Here is a 20,052-nt window from a genome sequence, read left to right as displayed (position 1 = left end):
GTGGACACTACAGCAAAGTTTGCAGAAGATCTTCCAGAATGAGGAATTGGCATTCATAAATTCATGTTTCACATGGAAAGATTAAGGTGAATGGAAATGTATGTGCTCCTCATTGAACATCAAATGACATTTGTTACCTGAATATGATCTTACGTTTACACCCCAATTTTGAGAGTCCAGACCCTAGGCCTATAGCGCACACTTTTGGCAGAGGCTCTCTCCAGCTCACCAACATGCTCGGAACCACCAAAGGCCCTGCCCATGTCACAGGTTTTATCCCACGGAACCCGATCTGATGCAGTCCTACGCAATAATTTTTATTTTTATTTAATTGTTAATTTGGTTTATTCTTGCTTATGGCCAAGATTTCCCATGTAGTATTTTCAGCATTGGAAAACGTACCGCTCCCATTGATTTCCACTGATACGAACCACTGGTGGTTCGGACCAATCACAGAGCTACATTGTATTTGGGGGCGGGATATGCAGCTGTGATGAAAACAAGAAGCGCCAAAGCCGTGGGAAGAAACAAACCAAACATGGAGACACCGGTGGACGAATGCATGGACGCTGCAATTAATTCTGTTCTCGCTGTATCCGCATATCAACATTGCAAAACCGACAACATAAACTCAACGCCATGATATCAGCTAGTCACAACAGTCGCATGTCAGTGACGACCTTTTCATCCTTTGCCGTGATTGGTCGACACAAAAAGTTAGGTAGATGTACACATGATTCTGCTTCGTCCAATCAGCTCTAAGTGTTGTACAGCATGCCCCGCCTTTCCCGAGCAAATCAACGCGGAGCAAGACTGATATTGTGGAGAACTCCCTCGAGTGAAGCACAAATCAATTTGGCTATTGCCAAGCTACCAGAGATCGTCTCTTAGCTAAATTAAGCACATACACATGTGTAACAATATATATATTTTTTATTATATTTTCACGGAATTATTTCATAGGTGTTGCAGTGTCTCATCTGTTAACATTATCCATCAAAGTTGCTGAGCGGATCCCAGCTAGCCAATTTGTTACTCACAGCAAGTAAATCCACTTCACGCACACTTCATTTATTAGCAAACAAGGTGCATTTAAAAAAAACATAGAAGTACCTGGTGTAGAATACTGTACATGATGCTTCATGACAGTCATACTTGGGGTAATAACCTGCACAACTCATAACGAAATGTTTTTTAAATGGATGAATTTGGTTTGAAGATTTAAAAACTTAATTTGCAGCTGAAGCATTGAAAGTAGCAGCGGATGAAAGCACAGTACAAAAAAAAAAAGATACAAATATTGAATGCCTGCTTGAACCGAAAGTTGTCTTGAAATGATAACCGTATCAAATAAGCACAAAAAGTTACACCTCCAAAATCGTATGCAATCATTTCCAAAATTATCAGTCCAACAACAACCGTTAGTTGAGTCATCATGATTTACAGCTCAGGGAGGCCGGGCATGGCAAAATGACTCGCAAAAGCTTCAACCTCTGCCTTGATCTCGTTCACACGCTGCTGGAACTTTTCTTCCTTGGCCAAAGCCTGGATGAACTCCTTCAGTGTGGCCTTGGGATCCAAACTTCTCTGCACCTCCAAAGTCAGCTCAATGCCTGGAGGGTAAAGAAAGGAAATATATGGGCGCTTTCTACATTGAAATTCTACTCCAGACACACCATTTTTAATTTGTCTTGAGGCTTAATTTCACCAGAGCGGTTAGTTAGTAAAGCTACAAACAACAGGTACTTTTGATCAGGAAATATGAATGTCGAAGCAACACTGACTGTGCAAGGCATAGAAATAGAAAGGACTAATGAAATTAAAGGTCCCATAGTATGGAAAATCAACCAGGTATGAAAAAAGTTCGTCCGCGACTTCTTTAGCTTTCTCCTCCATTCTAAAATGTGTGCTTCAAACAGGCAGATTAATCTTCCGTGACTTAGTGACGTGAAAAAGACACGGAAGTGCACTCGACCCCGCCCCCTCGGGTTAGTGGCACCACCTCTGGTAAAGGTTTGTCACGCCCACTGAAATTCGAGAAGCTGGCTGCTCCTTTCTATTTCTCCCCACAAATGCTCCGCGGAGAGGAGAAACAATGATCAGGAAAAAGTGGTTGCTTCCTTCTCTCAAGTCTTTGAGAAGACAGTGGATTCGTTTTATTTTTGAAGTGCGTGTACTGATATCATTTCTCAAAGGACTGTTTTGTTAGTGAAAGACTGTTCAGAGCTGGATTAGCAACACGTTTAAACATGATGGATCGGTCCCAACAGTGTGACACGACTGCAAACGGGAAAGATGTCAGTTTAACATTTTTGATTTAGCCTTCCTTGCTATCCTTTCTAATATGAGATGTGCACCTTCTACCATATTACCGGTGTATTTTTAGTGCCTAAAGTGGGAGCTACATTTGATACAAGATACAATCGGCGGTGGTTAATTTGCCGTGACTGGCAGCTCGCCACCTAGTTGACATGACTTTGTGACGCTAACCGGCCGCTAAGTGGTCCCGACGAGACGGCTTGCACGTTGCGACCGCGCAGTGGCCTAAATGTGCACATTTGTGTTATTCATAACCGCTTGTAAATGTCTCCAGGCAAGCATTCACGGCAAATCTGAGACATAATAACTTTCGTGGGAGATTTGCAGGTTACGGCATAATAACCATTGCCTAAACAATCACAAACTAATGCTACAACATAGTCTCTGTAGAAACGTTACGCTACTTTTTCTTATGGTAAAACGTTATGCCACTTTTCCACATATTAAAATAGTTCTCAAATGTGTAAAAGACATGTCTGTATTATTTCTTTTCTTCTGCTCCCATGGCCAGTCGTTTCCATTCACAACATGAGCACATGACTACCATGACCGAAATTACTGCCCCTTCGAGAGAGAAGGGTATGGCCAAGGCGTGGCCTGGTGCAGCTATTTACATAAAAGTGACACACCCCTAAAACAGGCTGTTTTGAACAGAGCGTTTTTTGGCTGATTTAGGGACAGCAAAAATATTAGATCCAAAATCAATTTTGAGGAAAGCATGTCACAGACAAGTCTTTTACACATTTGAGAAATATTTTAGTATGTTGAAAAGTTGAATAATATGAGACCTTTAAGTTTCTAGGTATCGGTATTGATGAACATTTAACATGGAAAGCGCATATAGAATATGTCAAATCTAAGGTGTCACAAACCGTAGCCGTGTTACACAAGGTTAAATAATCATTGAACAAGAATGCTTTGTTATTGTTATAGAATTCATTGATTGTTCCATACCTGATTTATTGCATTGAAGTGTGGGGGTGTGCAGCCAAAATCTACACTGAATCCATCTTACTTTGACAGAAACGTGCTATTCGTGTTGTTTGCGGTTGTGGATACAGAGAGCACACTCACCCATTATTTATACAATTAAAAACTTTAAAATGTCATGAATTGATGGGAGTTAAACCGCCTTAAAATATTGTATAAAGCTCATTATGACATTTTACCAGTTAATATACAAACCAAATTTATAAAAAAGGGAAAGTGAGTAAAAATTAAGAGGAACAGACAATTTTTTCCAAACCTAAACATAGAACAAAACAAAAAGAACGATGTATTTCAACTCAAGGTGTCAGTCTGTGGAATAATTTGGATTGTAAAACAAAACCTTATCAGTCTTTCTTTAATATATATTTTTTTTTATAAAAGCAGTTATTGCAAAAATATATATAGCACAAGGACACACAGTTGAATTATTTTGTAGAATTGTTATACTGAAAGCGTCGTGACCGCTCGCTGTCATTCATTTTCTGTTGTTTTTTTTCTCTTTTTTTATGTTGATCAGGGGGCAGACAAAACAAGTTTGACTTCTTTCTGTCCCCTTTCATTTCTTTTACTTTACTTTGAATTTCAATATTGCTTTATACAGCTTTTTTCTCTTTTACAAAGGAATGAAATTAATTGAATTGAAAACGGCAATAAAAATGCAAAGTAAAAAATGAAGGAGAAGCACTGATGCATCACCATAACGGTCAATCTTGTTAAGGCTCAGTCTCATCCAAATCTTACACTATTGTGGGTGTGGAATGTATCAAATTCTGTCAAATCGTATTGTGTCTTAATTGACGCGAGCTGTATCATAATGCATAATGAATAATATCGGGAGCATCAGTATCAACATCCTATTATAACGGCCTCAGTGATGGAGCTGCACATTCCTAACCTCTATGGAGGAAGTCTGCCACTTTCCTGAAGTCATCTTCCACCAAGCCTCTGGAGGTCAGAGCCGGTGAGCCAAATCTCAGTCCACTGGGGCGCAAAGCACTTTTGTCCCCTGCATGAAAAGATCAAACTATAACATATCGTGTACATATACTGTATATATGTATCTACATATGGAGATTTGCAAAAATATCTCAGTATAGTACAGAAAGTTGCAGCGCGAACACTTAACTACACAACAACTCATACCTGGACATGTGTTCTTATTACAGGCAATAGCGCAGGCTTCCAGAACCTTCTCAGCTCGTCCTCCATCGCTTCCTTTGCTGCGCAGGTCCAAAAGGATCAGATGATTGTCAGAACCACCTTAAAATGCAAATATAATTATGACGTCGGAAGGCTTCTTGCCTTCTGACAACACTAAATGGTATTAAGAACTTCCCACTGACACATGCACTCACGGCTTCCCCCCCCCTTCTCCCATTGTGGTCTCGTTCCATTGACCGCCCCTGTCAGATGTCACCGGCTCACAGGCTTGGGGAGTAATGGAATACACCGTTACGTAATCAGATTACAAAAAACTTGAAGTGTATTCCGGTACAGTTACAGGAAAAAATATGTAATCAGATTACAGGTACATTTATTAAAAATGGGGATTACTTCGATGGATTACAATTTCTACGTGCACGCCCGCGCGAGTGGGACCGTTGCTACATGTCGGGGATGTAGGGACGAACAAACTGACTAGTCGTGTCCTTCACACGCGGGCAGTTTGAAAAAGTTTCACGGACGGGAGGAGGAAAGGGCGACCAGTAATCACTGGAACTTGCTCGTCTTGCTGAAAGAGCGAAAGTTTGAGCTGAGAGTCCAGCGGCATGCTACGCGCTGTCTGTCTGTCTGTCTGTCTGTCTGTCTGTCCATCTATCCATCCACCTATACTGTGAGGTGTGGTTGCTTTCAGTGACAGTTTGAAAACAGCATATGGCCACCAATCAATCAATCTATAGCCTACATGCTTTTTAATTACACAAGGATTTTTGCTATTTGTAGGCTGCCCGGGTCCCTATCACCCGCAAATAGCAGGGGCACATTGTATAGAATATATATAGTAGTGATATTTCTTTTTTTGTCTTCATGAACATACTCGGTAATAGAGTAATCAAAAGGTAATCCAAAGTAATCAAGTTACATTACTTTAATGTTATGGTATTTTTGATTACGTTGCTAACTACATTTTTTAGCAGGTAACTTGTAACTGTAACGGAATACATTTTAAAAGTAACCCTCCCAACTCTGCCGGCTCACTAGTTGCGGGCTGTTACACCTCCCGCGGGGGTGCTAATAGATTTTATTTATAACACACTTTACATTTGGAGAACAAATGTCGACATGTATAGTACAGGCATCAACAAGCAATACTCATCCAAAGCCTTTATCTCCTCCAAGCAGGCGGTTTTAGATGTTTGCGTTCTCCAACGCGCCTGATTCTAAAGCTCACGATCGTTATCAGGCTTCTGCATTGCTTGCTGATGAGCCGATTACAGGAAACATTTAAACCCTGCAGGACTTCGGCCCTTGAGGACCAGGGTTGGTCAAGCTTGATAATAAGCCATGGTGGTTTAATGAGGGGAGAGGGATCGCAAAGGTGACTGCATGATGGTCAGCAATTCGGTGACACCTACCAGTGACAATCTTGTAGCCATGCTCAATCAGGGCAGCAGACAGAGCTTTGCAGTTGACAAGAACCTGCATCTGGTAAGCTTTAAACTCTGGTGTCATGGCTTGTTTGAGTGCTACTGCAACACCTGGAGACATGACAAATGCAGAAGTCAAATGAGCAGAGTTGAGCAAATTCCACAAATCATTTGTTCTTTGCATTTTGAATTGTCAATCTAAATTGGCAATGAAACACAAAAAATAAAAAATAAAATACTATTTTAGGCTAAAAATACGAAATTTAAAAACTACAAAACTGAGCTTGATATTATCACTTAACCCATTGAGGCCTAAAGCGACTGCCAAAACATGCCTCTAAAACCTATGGGTGACTTTTGAGTCAACCCCCGAAAACCTTTCCTGGAAATTCAACAATATCAAAAAATTATTGATATATCAGCTCCTGAAGCAGATGGAAACATAATTCCCAAAACATTTTAAAAAATACACCTGTGGCGTTCACACTAATATAAGTTTATTATTATAAACCTTTAATATATATTGCGATTCTCGAATCGATTCGATATGCGGCCGAATCGATTTTTATGGGAATATTCAACAAAACGTCTTACCTAGGGTTAGGATTCACACATTATGCATGGAAGAATGTTATATTAATGGAACATTAAGCCTTAATATTTGATTTCAATGCTGTTCAAACATGAAACAGACTGCAACCTGTTTGTTAAATGCAGTGGCTAAGTTATAAGCTTGAATTTTCAGATAAATAATGACATTAACATACAAATCTTACAGTATACATGTACAAGTTTACTGATTAGTATTTTCTAAATTTGAGTAAAAAAAAAAAAATCGCTATAATCAATTTATAGATTCGTACCAGGATTAATCGGGATCAAATCGAATCGTGACCTATGAATTGAATCGCCAGGTACTAGGCAATTCACACCCCTAATATATATATATATATATATATATATATATATATATATATATATATAGTGAGGAAAAAAAATCGCAATAGCCAATTTATAGATTAGCATCGGATTAATCGGTATCGAATCGTGACCTATGAATCGTGATACGTATAGAATCGCCAGGTACTAGGCAATTCACACCCCTTATATATATATTTTATTTTATTTTTATATTTTATTAAACAAATGTAGCATCTGCAGGTAAATTTACCTTCAATACTGGAGCGCAGTTGTAATAACCTCTGGGAATCTAGTGGTAATTATTCGTCTTCCATTCCGTTACAAAAAGTCGTTGAAATTTTCAACATCCTCATTTTCTGCAAACATATTTCTTAACAATATGCCACTGTCGACTGGTTACACTGATTCAAAGTCCATTTACTTCACAACGCCCGCAAATCTGCGTCAGCCACAAACGCTCGAATAAAATTCCAGGACGATACGAGGCCCACGTCACCCTCTCTTGTATATTCGGATGCATTTCATCGGCGTAGAGACCAAGAATTAGTCAAAACAAAACAAAATGACATATCCGCTTCCTTGGGTTTAAAGGGAGAAAAGCGCAGTAGCGCTCCCGGCTGGCTTTAACGGTAGAAACACGTTTGCGCGCTCCCGGCCTTAATGGGTTAATGTAGTCGTTTTTGCAAGTTTGCTAATAAGTATTAATAATAACATCTGGCTTGTTAGCCACTACAATCAGTCAACAGAGACATACTGTGCAATAGAGTTTATCACATTATCATTACATACTGGCCAAACGAAGAATCTAAATAATGATGGTTTTGAAGAGATTTCCCCCAAATCTAGTAGTCTACATGTTTTGTTGTTCCCTGTAGACATGAATGAGATGAAAACAATGCAACCGGCCACACAAACAGTTGTAAAAGCATCACGCAGAATGCAAGTCAATGACAGTAACATCCACTTCAAACACTTTTGTCCTGGATAACATGAGACTGATTTTTACAGTCCTGCGCTCCCCCAAACCCCATTTTGCATTTTTGATCTGGGGCTAAAACAGAATTGTGAGACATGTTTTGGTGTTAAATTACAATCCAAATGAGTCACTTTTGTGATTTTTGGGTTGCCAATTGAAACGAAAAGAATGAATGACAAACGTATTAAACAGCTACTGACATAAAATAGAGAAGAACAAAGTGTAAAGTCGAATACTGTGGAGGACCTGCGATGGCGTGGTTGTGTGGTCCACCCTGCAGCCCGGGAAAGACGGCCTGGTTGATTAGAGACTCGAGATTGTACAAAGTCTCCTTCCCCTTGGCGTCCACGCTGCGCACACCTGAAGAAGAACAGACGAGAATAAAACTGAATGCTCGAAAACTCCAAACACTTGATGACAAAAGAGATTTGACCTTTCCTGAAGAATATCAGTCCAGCCCTGCAGCCGCGCAGCGTCTTGTGCGTCGTGGTGGAAACAATGTCACAGTAGTCAAAGGGTGAAGGCACGACTCCAGCGGCCACCAGTCCACTGATGTGCGCCATGTCTCCCATCAGATATGCGCCATTCTCATTCGCGATCTGCCTCATGCGGGCGTAGTCGATGTTTCGGGAGTAGCAGCTCGTTCCTATGGGGAAAAAAAGGGGAAACATCTGTCTGAATTACATTTGCATTTGTGTGATCATGTGCGAAAGGTTTCCTCTCCTCAAAAGAAAATCTGTTAAAATATAATACACTAAAACTTTTAGCACACCGCACAAAAATATCGTGGGAAAATGTCCAACTGTGGCTGAACTGTCAATACAATTTAAATTCAATGTAATTAGTAGGGGTGGGACTCGTTGAATGTCTCACGGTTCAATTTGATTCCGATTTTTGGGTGTGCGAATCAATTTTCGATTGAGAACGATTATTGATTCAAAATGATTTGATTGACAATGATTTTTGCTTCAATTTATAGATGTTCAAGGAATCGTAATGATCTACTCCAGTCTGACTTGCTAATGCTAACTAGTGCGCTACTCGCGGCACTTTTATCACTCAAAAGAACGTCTGCAAAAAAACAACTTTTATTGAAATAATTTGATTGTGACTTTTTCCTTCTACTCTCTAATGTGGCTACAACTTAACAGTGTATCAGACCGCGTGGAACCACACTGCCCCTAAGTGGCCAAATCGGGTACAACATGAACAGCGCTCCCAATAAAGGCATACACAAACAAAGGGAAGACAGTATAAAATAATTTAAATAAAATCGATTTTGGGACATTCAAAATCGATTCTGAATCGTACTAAATGAGAATCGTGATTCTTATGAGAATTGATTTTTTGGCACACCCCTAGTAATTAACTTGACATTAGCTTAAAAGCATAACAATTTTCACAACGTAACCATTTAAAGTCATTGCATGCCAGTGGATATGGTAGACAACCTGCAATGATGAGTTTGGGATGGAAAAGGCGAGCGTTTTCTTGCAGTCGATCATAGTCAATGTAACCAGTTTCGGGATTCACCTGAAACCAGAACACTCTGTCTCACCAACAACTCACCAGCAACACGTCATGTACAGGTGCTGGTCAAAAAATTTGAATATCCCCCAAAAATTGCATAATTTCCGTAATTCCATTCAAAAAGTCAAACTTAAACAGATTATAGATTCAGGGCCCACAACTCAAGTGATTTTATGTATTTATTTGTTTATTTTTAAATTTTTGGGGCTTCTAGCTCATAAAACCCATGAAAACAGCATGTCAAAAAATTTGAATAATGTTGAGAAATCACCCATGCATACTTCCCAATCATTTGCATGGGAAAGAAAAGATGGTTGGATGGATGATATTTTCAAAACGATACGTCAACCTTCAATAGTTGGTTGGATTCCCTTTGCCTTAATCACTGCCTCGATGCGCCGTGGCATTGCCTGCGGGTCTTGGAAACCTTGCTTTCTTGATGCTTGCCGTCAGATCTTCGTTTTTGGGTCTGGTGGCCCTCATTTTCCTCTTGATAGTACTGCATTACAAGAGTAAAACGAGGGCCACAATACAGTCCTATCAAGAGGACAATGAGGCTATTGAAGATTGACATATCCTTTTGAAAATACCATGTGGTTTAGAAAATTAAAACCACAAAAATTTAATTGTCCAAATAATTCTCAGGTTTTCATGGCGTAAGGTGTTTGCTTGTTTTGTTTTTTGTAATAGCCAACGTGACAATTCAAAACAGCGCCTGCTTGAAATTTTACTTATTAAACGTTATTATTAAAAAAAATGTTTGTGATCACCTTGTACGGCATGGACTCAAAGAACATGGACGTTGCAGAGATTTTTTTCTTTTCAGTCATGAAGCCATGTGTCAGGTGACCTCCATCAGGAAGGTCCAGGCCCATGATTCTACCATGTGGTTCCACAATGGCTGTGTAAACAGCAAAGTTGGCAGGAGAACCTACACGGAGAAGTAAAGACATTTCTTCTTACTCCATTTCAATTCCATCCAGCCATTGTTCTGCTTATCCTCATAAGATAAGATAATACAAGATAACTTTTATTCGACCCACAAAGGGGACATTTGCCGACTATTAGGACATTAAGAATATTCGGGCCACAGGTGAGCTGCAGCATATTCCAGCTGACTGACATTAACACCTATGGATAATTTGGTGTATTCAATTAAGCATGTTTTTGAAGTGTGTGGGAGAACCCGAGTGCAAACTGAAAACTCATGCAAGCACACAAACAACAAGCAAACCCAGATTCAAACCCTATACCTCAGAACTGAGCAGCAAATGTGCTCTCCACTTGTCCACCTTATCTGAGATGTTAAACCTTATTTGTATGAATAAATGTTACCTGAATATGGCTGCACGTTCACACCCCATCTGTCAGAGTCCAGACCATAGGCCTCTAGCGCCCTCTTCTGGCAGAGTCTCTCCAGCTCATCAACATGCTCAGTGCCACCATAGTACCTACATTGAGACCATTGTGAATATGAAACCGATTTTTTATTGAATTTCACAAATATGTTTATTGCCATACCTCTGACAAGGATATCCTTCAGAGTACTTGTTGTTCATGCAAGACCCCAGAGCTTCTAGAACTGCTCTGCTGGCAAAGTTCTCTGAAGCAATCAGCTCCAGCCCATACGTCTGTCTGTGCTTCTCCTTTTTAATGATAGAGAACACCTGAAACACAGATGTGACACAGCAATCTGTCACACAAACTCCATACACAAAGGGGTTGTTATTGCTGCAGTTGTATGGATTTGTTTTGTATTTTGCCCCTTAAATAGTGCCAATCACTACCTAGCATTAAGACACGTGATTTGGACAGTGAATGAAATAATACAGTGCATCCACATAAACACCATGCAAGACAAAATATTTAAAAAATAATAATAATCTTGACAGCACCATTTACAGTCAATTACACAAATACACTGTCTAAACAGTACTTTAAAACGGGTTGCCAGTAATATCACAGTAATCAAAAACATGTAGTATTTACATAAAACACTGACCTCAGCGTCATTGACAGCCAGAGGTTCCAACATCATCTTGTTGTGTGAGTCCCATGTTTCCTTACTGACATTGTTGCCATTTGTTAAAGACATGGTTGTTGTTGCACAGTGCTTGTCTAAACAAGAGGATACATTCCATTCATTATCCATGAATTTGGAATAAGAATCAGTGATGTCATCATGCAATATGAAAATGCCAACCTTGTCATGATGATCGAAAAATGAATAAATGGATAAATGAGTCGAAAAGGGTTAAACTTTTTTTCTTTTCTTTTTAATAAGTTCAACTGAGGTTTTGTGACAACACAGCCAAAGCACAAAATCTCATGTCTGCATGATTTTGTGATTGGCTGATAAGGCAACAAGAACTCCTATCATTATTTATTGTGAAAAAGGTTACAGTTTAAAAAAAAAGAAAAGAAAGTGCTATAAATAGTGATGTTACCGTTATTTGAAGGAAATATTCACTGAGAATCAAACGCTTGAAAGTTGCCTATTACAGCACAGGCTCCACCATTTGGTAAACTTTGGACCGTTGCACGGGTAAAGCAAATACGAGTTAGAAACAATTTTATGCGCATTAACTGATGTCTTGTGTAACTTGTACATATACTTTTTTAAACCATACTTTAAAAAAACAAAAACAACACCAAATATTTACATTAAAACTGGGACAAGTCAAATTCCTGTCAGATAAAATGAAGACTGCCTTTTCATTTCTGTAGACCGACCTACAATCGACTGCACGTAATAGTCAAGAAGCTGTAAATCAATATACCATCACTTAAAAACAAACAAACGTGTATACTTTAAAATAACTGCTAACCAACCGTATCCTTAACACACACGACTGCCATGTTGCAATAAATGCGAAATTCACACGGCTAAAGCAGATCGTCAAAAAGTTTTTTTTTTATGTGTAAAACAAAACTATGAGCAGATATAAACATTAACTCTCAAAATTGTCCTGCCAATGTAATGTTTAGTCGACGCTAAACTCACCCGCCAAGAAGACAAGAAATGACTGACGTTGTCAAAAGCAAAACTAGTATCACGGGGTAGAAGGACTGGAGGGAGGGGGAAACATACTAGTGACGAAGGGTAAAAGTCCGCCAAAGTTTGGACCAATCACATGCCTAGTTCTTCTTCGTTAGTCTTCATACTTGCAGTTAATGCACTTGAGAGCCACCCGGCGTGTTTTCAAACACGTGCCACTACGGGGGTATTCGGGTTACAAACGGCGAGGGGTCGACTCCTAAAAGTAGCTCTGACTCTGATTCACCCCACCTGCACTTGAGCACAAAAGTATAAATGTGTTTTTTTTCCCTGCCCTTGTGAGGATACCTGGTTCAGAGAAATGGATAGATTATATAAAATACCAATTTTGATCACAAAAAACGAAAAACACACTTTTTCATCAAATCTAATTTGGTGTTAGGGTAAGGTGGTTTCGTAGGCGGGCACAGAAAACACGAATCATTCTTGAAGCCGACAATATAAAAATCTCTTAATTAAATAAGGCCATAAATGGGGTAATTTTGCGTCTCTGAATTTGTTGCAGCTGTCAAACTCACAAACTCACTCATTGACTTTGCTCTACTACTGTCTTTAATTTACATTTGTAGTTTTTAAAAGTAAGAAGTCTATTTTGGCAATGTAAGTTGTAGAAGCTACAGATATATGTAGTAACCAAGTATTTGTACATAATTACTTTCCGCCACTCTAGATTAGAGACTATAACGCATCAAATGCAATGCAAAACCCCAACTTTTATACTCCTGGTGTTTTGATTGACACGGTCTGAATAACATTTTCTTACAATATGGTTATGTATTGCTGTCTTTTAATAGTGGTATGAAGTTCGTCATGGTTCGTATCCCCCCCCCCCCCCCCCCACACACACATCTGGCTAAACAAAAATACCAAAAAATAGAGATCTGTGGTATGACTGCACACTATAAACATGATCATAAACCTTTTTTGGGTGTTCATTCTAAATGCTGAAAGGGCACTACTTTTACTTTTGCCATTTCAGCTCGACTTGAAACTTACACTGTACACTTTAGTATAGTGTACAACAATTATCAAATACATACATTTAGGCATTAACTCATTCACTGCCATTGACGACTATAGACGTCATAATTCATTTTAACAATTTCTGTTAGTTTAACATTTCTTTCCACTTATGTTAAACCTAGACTTTTTTTGTTGGTACATTTAGAACAGATATAAAATTGTGATTAATCGTGAGTTAACTAGTTAAGTCATGCGATTAATTACGATAACAATTTTTAATCACCTGACACCCCTAATTTTTTAATAATCTTTTCTTTAAAAAAAAATAAAATTAAATAATTGTAATATTTTTTTCTCCAATTTTTTAACTTTTTTTTTTTAAAAGAAAAAAATATTTACAATTAGGGGCGACTACCATTTTTAATCGTATGTATGTTCTAGTACAATAAAAAAAAATCTAGGTTTTCATACTCTTGTTAACAAAAGTAGGAAAAATGTTAAACTGATAGAAAGTTAAAATGAATTTTTGACGTCTATAGCCGTCAATGGCAGTGAATGAGTTAAGGTAATCCAGTTTTTGAACGTGACCTTTTGACCATATCTCTGTTTATAACTGAAGTGACGAGTGACCATATAAGAATCAACTTGATTTTGCAGATTGATTGAGCCAGCTATCAACAGGAACATTTTTCCCCAGGCGAGACGAAAGCACATTCTGCGGAAGAGCCACAATTTCTGGAAAAAACGACAACAACAAAAAGAACCAACTATCACAATTTGAGTCTGAATGAAGAAATATGTGTTTGAATAGTTTTATCATATTATTCTGAAATATTTCCATCATTCAGTTATATACAGTGTAAAACCCAAAGGAAACATAGCGCCAGCGGATATTGTACAATGATCAGTGTGATTCATATCATGTAAAAGCTCGTAGGCTTCATTCCAATTGTATGTGAACCAGCTGCAGCTTTACCAATCTGCCCGTTATTCCATGCCAAAATGCGCCACAGGGAGAATATTCTTCATAGCACTTTTCTCCCCCAAATAGTCTAATTCATACTGCGTCAGTCCATAAAAGTGGAGAAATGGTTCCGATATATATTCTGCATCATTTTAGTGAGAGGGAATTTAATCCTTTAGCCGCTGCTGCTGCTGCTTCTTTTGCCTCTTTTGCTGCAAGAAGGGGAAAAAATGGATAAGGGCATGCAAATGACTTCCAAGTCTTATTTACTATTTCTTGATTATATGTACAGTTTTGCCTTGAGATAAATGTAATTGGTTGATGATTGTAACCCAAAACCTCTCAAATCATCTTTTCCTATTGAAATGAATTAAAATGCTATTAATCCATTCCAGCTTCCACCAAAATTGTATTTTTTTTCCCCTGGAAGTAGCAATAAACAATTTACTGACTTTGTGAAGTGAGTTGAGTCCACTGCCACCATAATGTGGTATTATCTCGAATTTTGGTTCGCAAGTCAAAGCAAAAATGAATAAATAAATACAAATCAGTCACACGACGGCTCATCTCTAAAAACAAATTTGAAGTCAGCTCACTCGCACAGTATCTCAAGGCATCATTGTACATGCATATGTTTTTACCATGAAAACAACATACCTTTTTTCTCTTCCTCTTTCTTTCTCGCTGCTTCTTCTCTCTGTTTCTTGATAATGGCCAGGCGGGCGAGGTCTGCTTTGGCCTGGTCCGTCTTCCCTGCGAGATGCATCTTCATGTAGCGTTCCTTTGCTTTCTGCTTCTCAATTTCCTCTCTGCGTGCACACGGAGGTGGAAAACAATACATACATTAAAACGTTTAACAATTCAACTGAATGTCACAAAGAAATCAACTATTCAGTATTTAGATATACTGCAATTATGTTAGTCTTCACCTGAAAAATAAAGTAATTCCTATAGACCTTAAGGCCGAACTTTGGTCACGTTATACTTTAAATACAGTCTTACTTAGGGTTGGGGTTCACACTAAGCATGGAAGAATGTTATATTAATGGAACATGGAAATGGACTGCAACCTGTGTGTTAAATGCAGTGGCTCAGTTATAAGTCTGAATTTTCAGATAAATAAAAACATTTTTATGTATTTATTTACTATTTTCACCTTGTTTTGTTAAGTACATAACTCCAAATGTCTTCGTTAGTTGTCATAGTTTTGATGCCTTCAGGGAGAATCTACAATGTTCAGTCATGAAAATAAAGCAAATGTATTGAATGAGAAGGTATGTCCAAACTTTTGACCTGTTCTGTATGTGTTGATATTTTCAGTACAAAATCCAGGGCATTTGTACTTGTTATTCATTTCAAAGTAACAATGCAGTACAAAATAGCTACTATACACTGAATTATATTAATGTGCACATGTAAAGTAACAGTACAAAATCCAGAGCATCTGTACTTTTTATTTCAAATGAACAATGCCGTTAAAAAAAGCTACACGATAACACTGAATAATAGGGGTGTGCCCAAAAATTTATTCTCATAAGAATTGTAATTTTCATTTAGTATGATTCAAAATCTATTTTAAATGTTCCAAAATCGATTTTATTTAAATTATTTTATACTGCCTTGCCCTTAGTCTGTGTGTGCCTTTATTTGGAGCGCTGTTCATGTACCCGGTTTGGCCACTGAGGGGCACTGTGGTTCTACGCGGTCTAATACACTGTTAAGTTGTAGCCACATTAGAGAGTAGAAGGACAAAGTCACGATCAAGTTATTCCAATAAAAGTTGTTTTTTTGCAGTGTGGAGCCAATCTTTTGAGTGATAAAAGTGCCGCGAGTAGCGCGCTAATTAGCATTAGCGAGTCAGACTGGAGTAGATCATTACAATTCCATGCTCATCTATAGATTGAAGCAAAAATCATTGTCAATTAAGTCATTTTGAATCAAAAATCGATTCTGAATCGAATCGCACACCCAAAATCTGAATCGGAATCGCATCGTGAGACATTCAAAGAGTTCTACCCCTACTGAATAATATTAATGCGTGCATGTAGTTCTGAGCCTCTGGCTTTTTTTCTATTCCTGCCCCAAGTTTTTATACGGTACATAGAACATAATTAACGGATACGTATTCTTCTCATACGTAAAGTCAGAAAAGCACGTTTTAATTTATGTGAAAATTTATTAAGAGTGTACAGTAAACATAAAGCTAAAATGTTCATTTGTTTTTGTATTTAGTACGTACAACATTACAGCATTATGCAAGTTAAACTAAAAAAAAAATGTATACGGTGTGTCAGACAAGTTCCAGGACTGGCACCACAAAAGATGTATTTCAAACCTAAGATACAACTTCACATTTTTCAACATTCCAGGAAAATACTTTTAGTAAATAAAATTGATGGCCCTGCCCTGGTATGGCATGCCACTTCACTTCACTTACAGTATGTGCCATTATTGGGACAAAAAAATGTTGGCTGACATGAGTGTAAACACCTTTCTCTCCTCGACAATTGCTTAGGCTCATCAAACTCGATGTGTGTCACCTTCTTGGACTTCTGAGCAATTCTGTTGGGGTTCTCAATTTCTATCAAGCCCTCCACACCTACTCTCTTCCTCTGCAAACACATTACAACAGCTCAGAGTGCACTCTTAAAATGTACCAAAAAAACAAATAAACAAACAAAAAGATTTGTGTGGAAGTACCTGTGAACCGTCATCATCATCACTATCATCTGATCCTGATGCTTGTAACTTCTCCGCAAGGTCATTCTGAGCTGCACCCTCCTCCTCATCCTGACAAAAACAATATAGAACGCAACAAGTCACAGTCACATTAGTCAACTACAAGTAGTTTTCTCATGACAACAGAACGTTCCCCCACCAAGGCTTAAAATACGTTTCACCTGCACAATCCAATATAGTGAATGCTTGGCATTTGGTCCCTTGCAGCCGCAACTTTACCAGATTTGGTTATAAAGAAGACCTTATACAAGAAAACTAAATTACATTGGTACCTTTGTTTGGTATGAGAGCTTTTGGCCCTACCAACTTTGCATGGTATGATTATGGTATAATACCCCCCCCCCCCTCCCTTTTTTAATGACTTATTGCTGTAAGAATATCACAATAAATAAATCAATTTATCCCCCACAAATTTGAGAGGGGCATAGGAGGAGGAAATATTATATACATCACGCCAATGGGTGATACATCGTTTTGCATACATTACCGTCTTTCTCTCCTTCTCCGCCTTCATCTGGGCGTCGATCTCCTCTGGACTTGTGTATGTCCGCATGCGACCCTTGTGGCCACCTTTCCTACCTACAGTGAAGATGACAGGCGTGAACAGATTGACCCTGTTTACTATTCGCAAGACGACAATCGATTAGACGCATCTCTAAAACAAACGTGATTTACATCGGTCTAATGTTATAACGCCGCTAAACGAACAGAAGCGCAAACTGATCCCATCAGTGGGTTGCTCACTGACAATCGTTATGTTTTAGAGTGGCTAACGCGTGCTAATACAGTATGGAAAAATATATGGGAATTCACTGAGCAATACACAACCATCCTACCTCCTTTGGGCATTTTGAGAACTCAATATTGTATATAAATACCTCACTAACAATAAATAAATAAATAAACAAAATACATAAGGCCGCGAAGACAGCTGTCAGCTGGCTAATCTCAGAGAAGAGCAACACAATCCAGCAGCAGTGACGAGTTGTGGCCAAGGATATGCCTGTTCAAATATCTTAAAAGTGAAAAAGAAAAATGGACGGAGCTATGTCAAACAATTCTGCCTGGGAGGAAACATATATTAGTATTTCCCCCGCAAGGTTTGACTTACTTATTTGTATATTACGAGTTACGAATACAAAACAAAACAAAAGGTATTTTTGTTTTCTTGACGGCATTCAACTCGTGGCCTAAAGTGATGCAACGTCACGAAAATGATAGCAAGCTATTTGCGCCAATTTTGTCTCATAAAATGTCTGTAAACTGACCTAAATTTGAGAATAAGTTAATACGAAGTTAGTCCGAAAGATGACTAAAAGGAAATATAAATAAAAAAATAAAACGGTGCTATGACGTCAAATATGAGCCGCGCTTTCAATGGACCCCGGTGACGGCTAATTCAAGAGCCCGAAACCTGTTCGCTACGCAAAAAAGAAAACATTAGGAGCTTTTGTTTGGAGTTGGACAAAGTGTAGGGAAATGCCGAAAGTTAAGAGAAGTCGTAAACCACCCCCAGACGGCTGGGAGCTCATTGAACCTACTTTGGATGAGCTAGATCAGAAAATGAGGGAAGGTAAGCCGAAACGAGATAATTTAGCAATCATTGTAACGAACGGCCTAGCGGAGATATTGCAATCGAAATAAATTGCTATCTACCGTTCGATATGCCGAACATTCATATTCTCATTGTATTTTATGCTTCTCAGCTGAAACTGAACCTCATGAGGGTAAGAGGAAAGTGGAAGCTCTCTGGCCAATTTTCAGACTGCATCATCAGCGGAGTCGATACATCTATGACCTCTTCTTCAAAAGAAAAGCCATCAGCAGAGGTAAGGAAAACCATATTTATCTTGTGATGTAACAGCGTTCCGAGTTCACCCAGTGCAAAGTTTTACTTTACTCTCGGCTTGAATAGTACTTGCACCTCATTCTGTCAATTGTACTAAAGTTTGCTTTGCTTGTAACATAATATATTTGTTACTGTGTGTTCGATGTCAACTAAATGTGTGTTGTTTTTTGTGCGTGTGTGTGCGCGCCCCCTGGCAGAGTTGTATGAGTACTGCATAAAGGAAGGCTACGCTGACAAGAACTTGATTGCCAAGTGGAAGAAGCAGGGCTACGAGAACCTGTGCTGTCTGCGTTGCATCCAAACACGAGACACCAACTTTGGGACTAACTGTATTTGCAGAGTTCCAAAGAGCAAACTGGAAGTTGTAAGTTTTAAAAAAGAGTTTCCGGATTTTCACTAATACCATTGCAGTTCGTATAATAATAATAATGTTGTTGACATTTCTTTCAGTGCATTTGCAAGTATATTTTCAGTAGTGGTACAGACAAAATTCAGAGGCCCATCTGCATAGACTTAACTTTCAAATGATAGAGAACTGTTTTCAGTGAATACATTGTTGCTGTTTGATTATACTACTTTAAGACCACTCTCACCAAATGTACTCTTTTTGACTTGTTGTCTTTTCTAGGGAAGGATCATCGAGTGCACCCACTGTGGATGCAGAGGATGTTCTGGTTAAGTGCAGGAAATAATGACTTGCCCGTCCTCCAACTTTGTTGTCATGCATCTCACCACCTGCTTCAGAAACTATTCCTTATTATCGTCAGCATCATTCCCAGCAATCATTATATGGCTCAAAGTACACTGAGAGGGGCTGTCTTGTGTTCATAACAGCTGTTTTACTGTCTAAAACCTTTATCGTCAGTACCTCTGAGGAGGAAGTTGTCTTTAAATATATTGTTTCCGGTGTGACATGTTTTATTTCATTAAAAGAGGGCTGGGTGTGAAGTGATTTTGCTTTTAAAACTTCCTTTTGTTGTAATGATTTGAATAAAACAATTCAGATTGACTTCCTGTTCCACCTGTTAAATGATCCACTTTCTTACAGTAGCCTGCCACCAAGAGCAGCTTTCCTGCAGCTCCTGTAGAAAAATAAGATATTTTCCCCGATGATTTATTATTCATGCTGCCTCAAAAGCTCACACGTCATCACGG

The 20,052-nt window shown here is 38.6% G+C and overlaps 3 protein-coding genes across 4 annotated transcripts; 1 reads left to right on the top strand and 2 right to left on the bottom strand.

Annotated features, from left to right (window-relative positions):
- Positions 1-915: 915 nt before the first annotated feature.
- On the bottom strand, positions 916-13,193 carry shmt1 (serine hydroxymethyltransferase 1 (soluble)). Its single transcript, XM_086092161.1, has 12 exons — positions 12,329-13,193; positions 11,327-11,442; positions 10,846-10,991; positions 10,660-10,775; positions 10,095-10,255; positions 9,246-9,327; positions 8,228-8,440; positions 8,041-8,154; positions 5,886-6,008; positions 4,453-4,569; positions 4,205-4,315; positions 916-1,613 (listed from the first exon to the last, which is right to left on the bottom strand). Exons 2-12 carry the CDS (start codon positions 11,417-11,419, stop codon positions 1,441-1,443), a joined length of 1,449 nt encoding a protein of 482 aa, XP_085948287.1. The 5' UTR covers positions 11,420-11,442; positions 12,329-13,193; the 3' UTR covers positions 916-1,440.
- A 47-nt stretch (positions 13,194-13,240) lies between these two features.
- On the bottom strand, positions 13,241-18,028 carry pdap1b (pdgfa associated protein 1b). 2 transcript variants are annotated; one of them, XM_086091975.1, is made up of 6 exons: positions 17,885-18,028; positions 17,536-17,627; positions 17,010-17,099; positions 16,800-16,921; positions 14,967-15,118; positions 13,241-14,080 (listed from the first exon to the last, which is right to left on the bottom strand). In XM_086091975.1, exons 1-6 carry the CDS (start codon positions 17,895-17,897, stop codon positions 13,986-13,988), a joined length of 564 nt encoding a protein of 187 aa, XP_085948101.1. In that variant the 5' UTR covers positions 17,898-18,028; the 3' UTR covers positions 13,241-13,985. The 2 variants fall into 2 exon arrangements, with proteins under 2 accessions (XP_085948101.1, XP_085948172.1); XM_086092046.1 differs by lacking the exon at positions 13,241-14,080 and adding an exon at positions 14,128-14,521.
- A 381-nt stretch (positions 18,029-18,409) lies between these two features.
- Positions 18,410-19,906, top strand: bud31 (BUD31 spliceosome associated protein). The gene is made up of 4 exons (XM_086080690.1): positions 18,410-18,621; positions 18,755-18,877; positions 19,095-19,261; positions 19,526-19,906. Exons 1-4 carry the CDS (start codon positions 18,528-18,530, stop codon positions 19,574-19,576), a joined length of 435 nt encoding a protein of 144 aa, XP_085936816.1. The 5' UTR covers positions 18,410-18,527; the 3' UTR covers positions 19,577-19,906.
- The last annotated feature ends 146 nt before the right edge of the window (positions 19,907-20,052 follow it).

The sequence above is a fragment of the Leptonotus elevatus genome, chromosome 1, assembly GCF_054856555.1.
Source record: "Leptonotus elevatus isolate MCC_2025b chromosome 1, RoL_Lele_1.0, whole genome shotgun sequence".
In the NCBI taxonomy this organism is placed as follows: domain Eukaryota; kingdom Metazoa; phylum Chordata; class Actinopteri; order Syngnathiformes; family Syngnathidae; genus Leptonotus; species Leptonotus elevatus.
Note: the sequence above shows the minus strand (reverse complement) of the source record. Positions and strands in the feature narration are given on the sequence as shown.

Coding starts and splice junctions, on each gene's coding strand:
- pdap1b (XM_086091975.1), bottom strand. Junction 17,100..17,535: donor CGGAGAAGGAGAGAAAGACG/GTAATGTATGCA, acceptor TGTTTTTGTCAG/GATGAGGAGGAGGGTGCAGC. Junction 15,119..16,799: donor CAATTGTCGAGGAGAGAAAG/GTGTTTACACTC, acceptor GTGTGCACGCAG/AGAGGAAATTGAGAAGCAGA.
- bud31 (XM_086080690.1), top strand. CDS start 18,528: ATGCCGAAAGTTAAGAGAAGTCGTAAACCACCCCCAGACGGCTGGGAG. Junction 18,622..18,754: donor AGATCAGAAAATGAGGGAAG/GTAAGCCGAAAC, acceptor TATGCTTCTCAG/CTGAAACTGAACCTCATGAG. Junction 18,878..19,094: donor AAGAAAAGCCATCAGCAGAG/GTAAGGAAAACC, acceptor GCCCCCTGGCAG/AGTTGTATGAGTACTGCATA.
- shmt1 (XM_086092161.1), bottom strand. CDS start 11,419: ATGTCTTTAACAAATGGCAACAATGTCAGTAAGGAAACATGGGACTCA. Junction 10,776..10,845: donor GAAGGATATCCTTGTCAGAG/GTATGGCAATAA, acceptor GTCTCAATGTAG/GTACTATGGTGGCACTGAGC. Junction 8,155..8,227: donor ACTGATATTCTTCAGGAAAG/GTCAAATCTCTT, acceptor GTTCTTCTTCAG/GTGTGCGCAGCGTGGACGCC.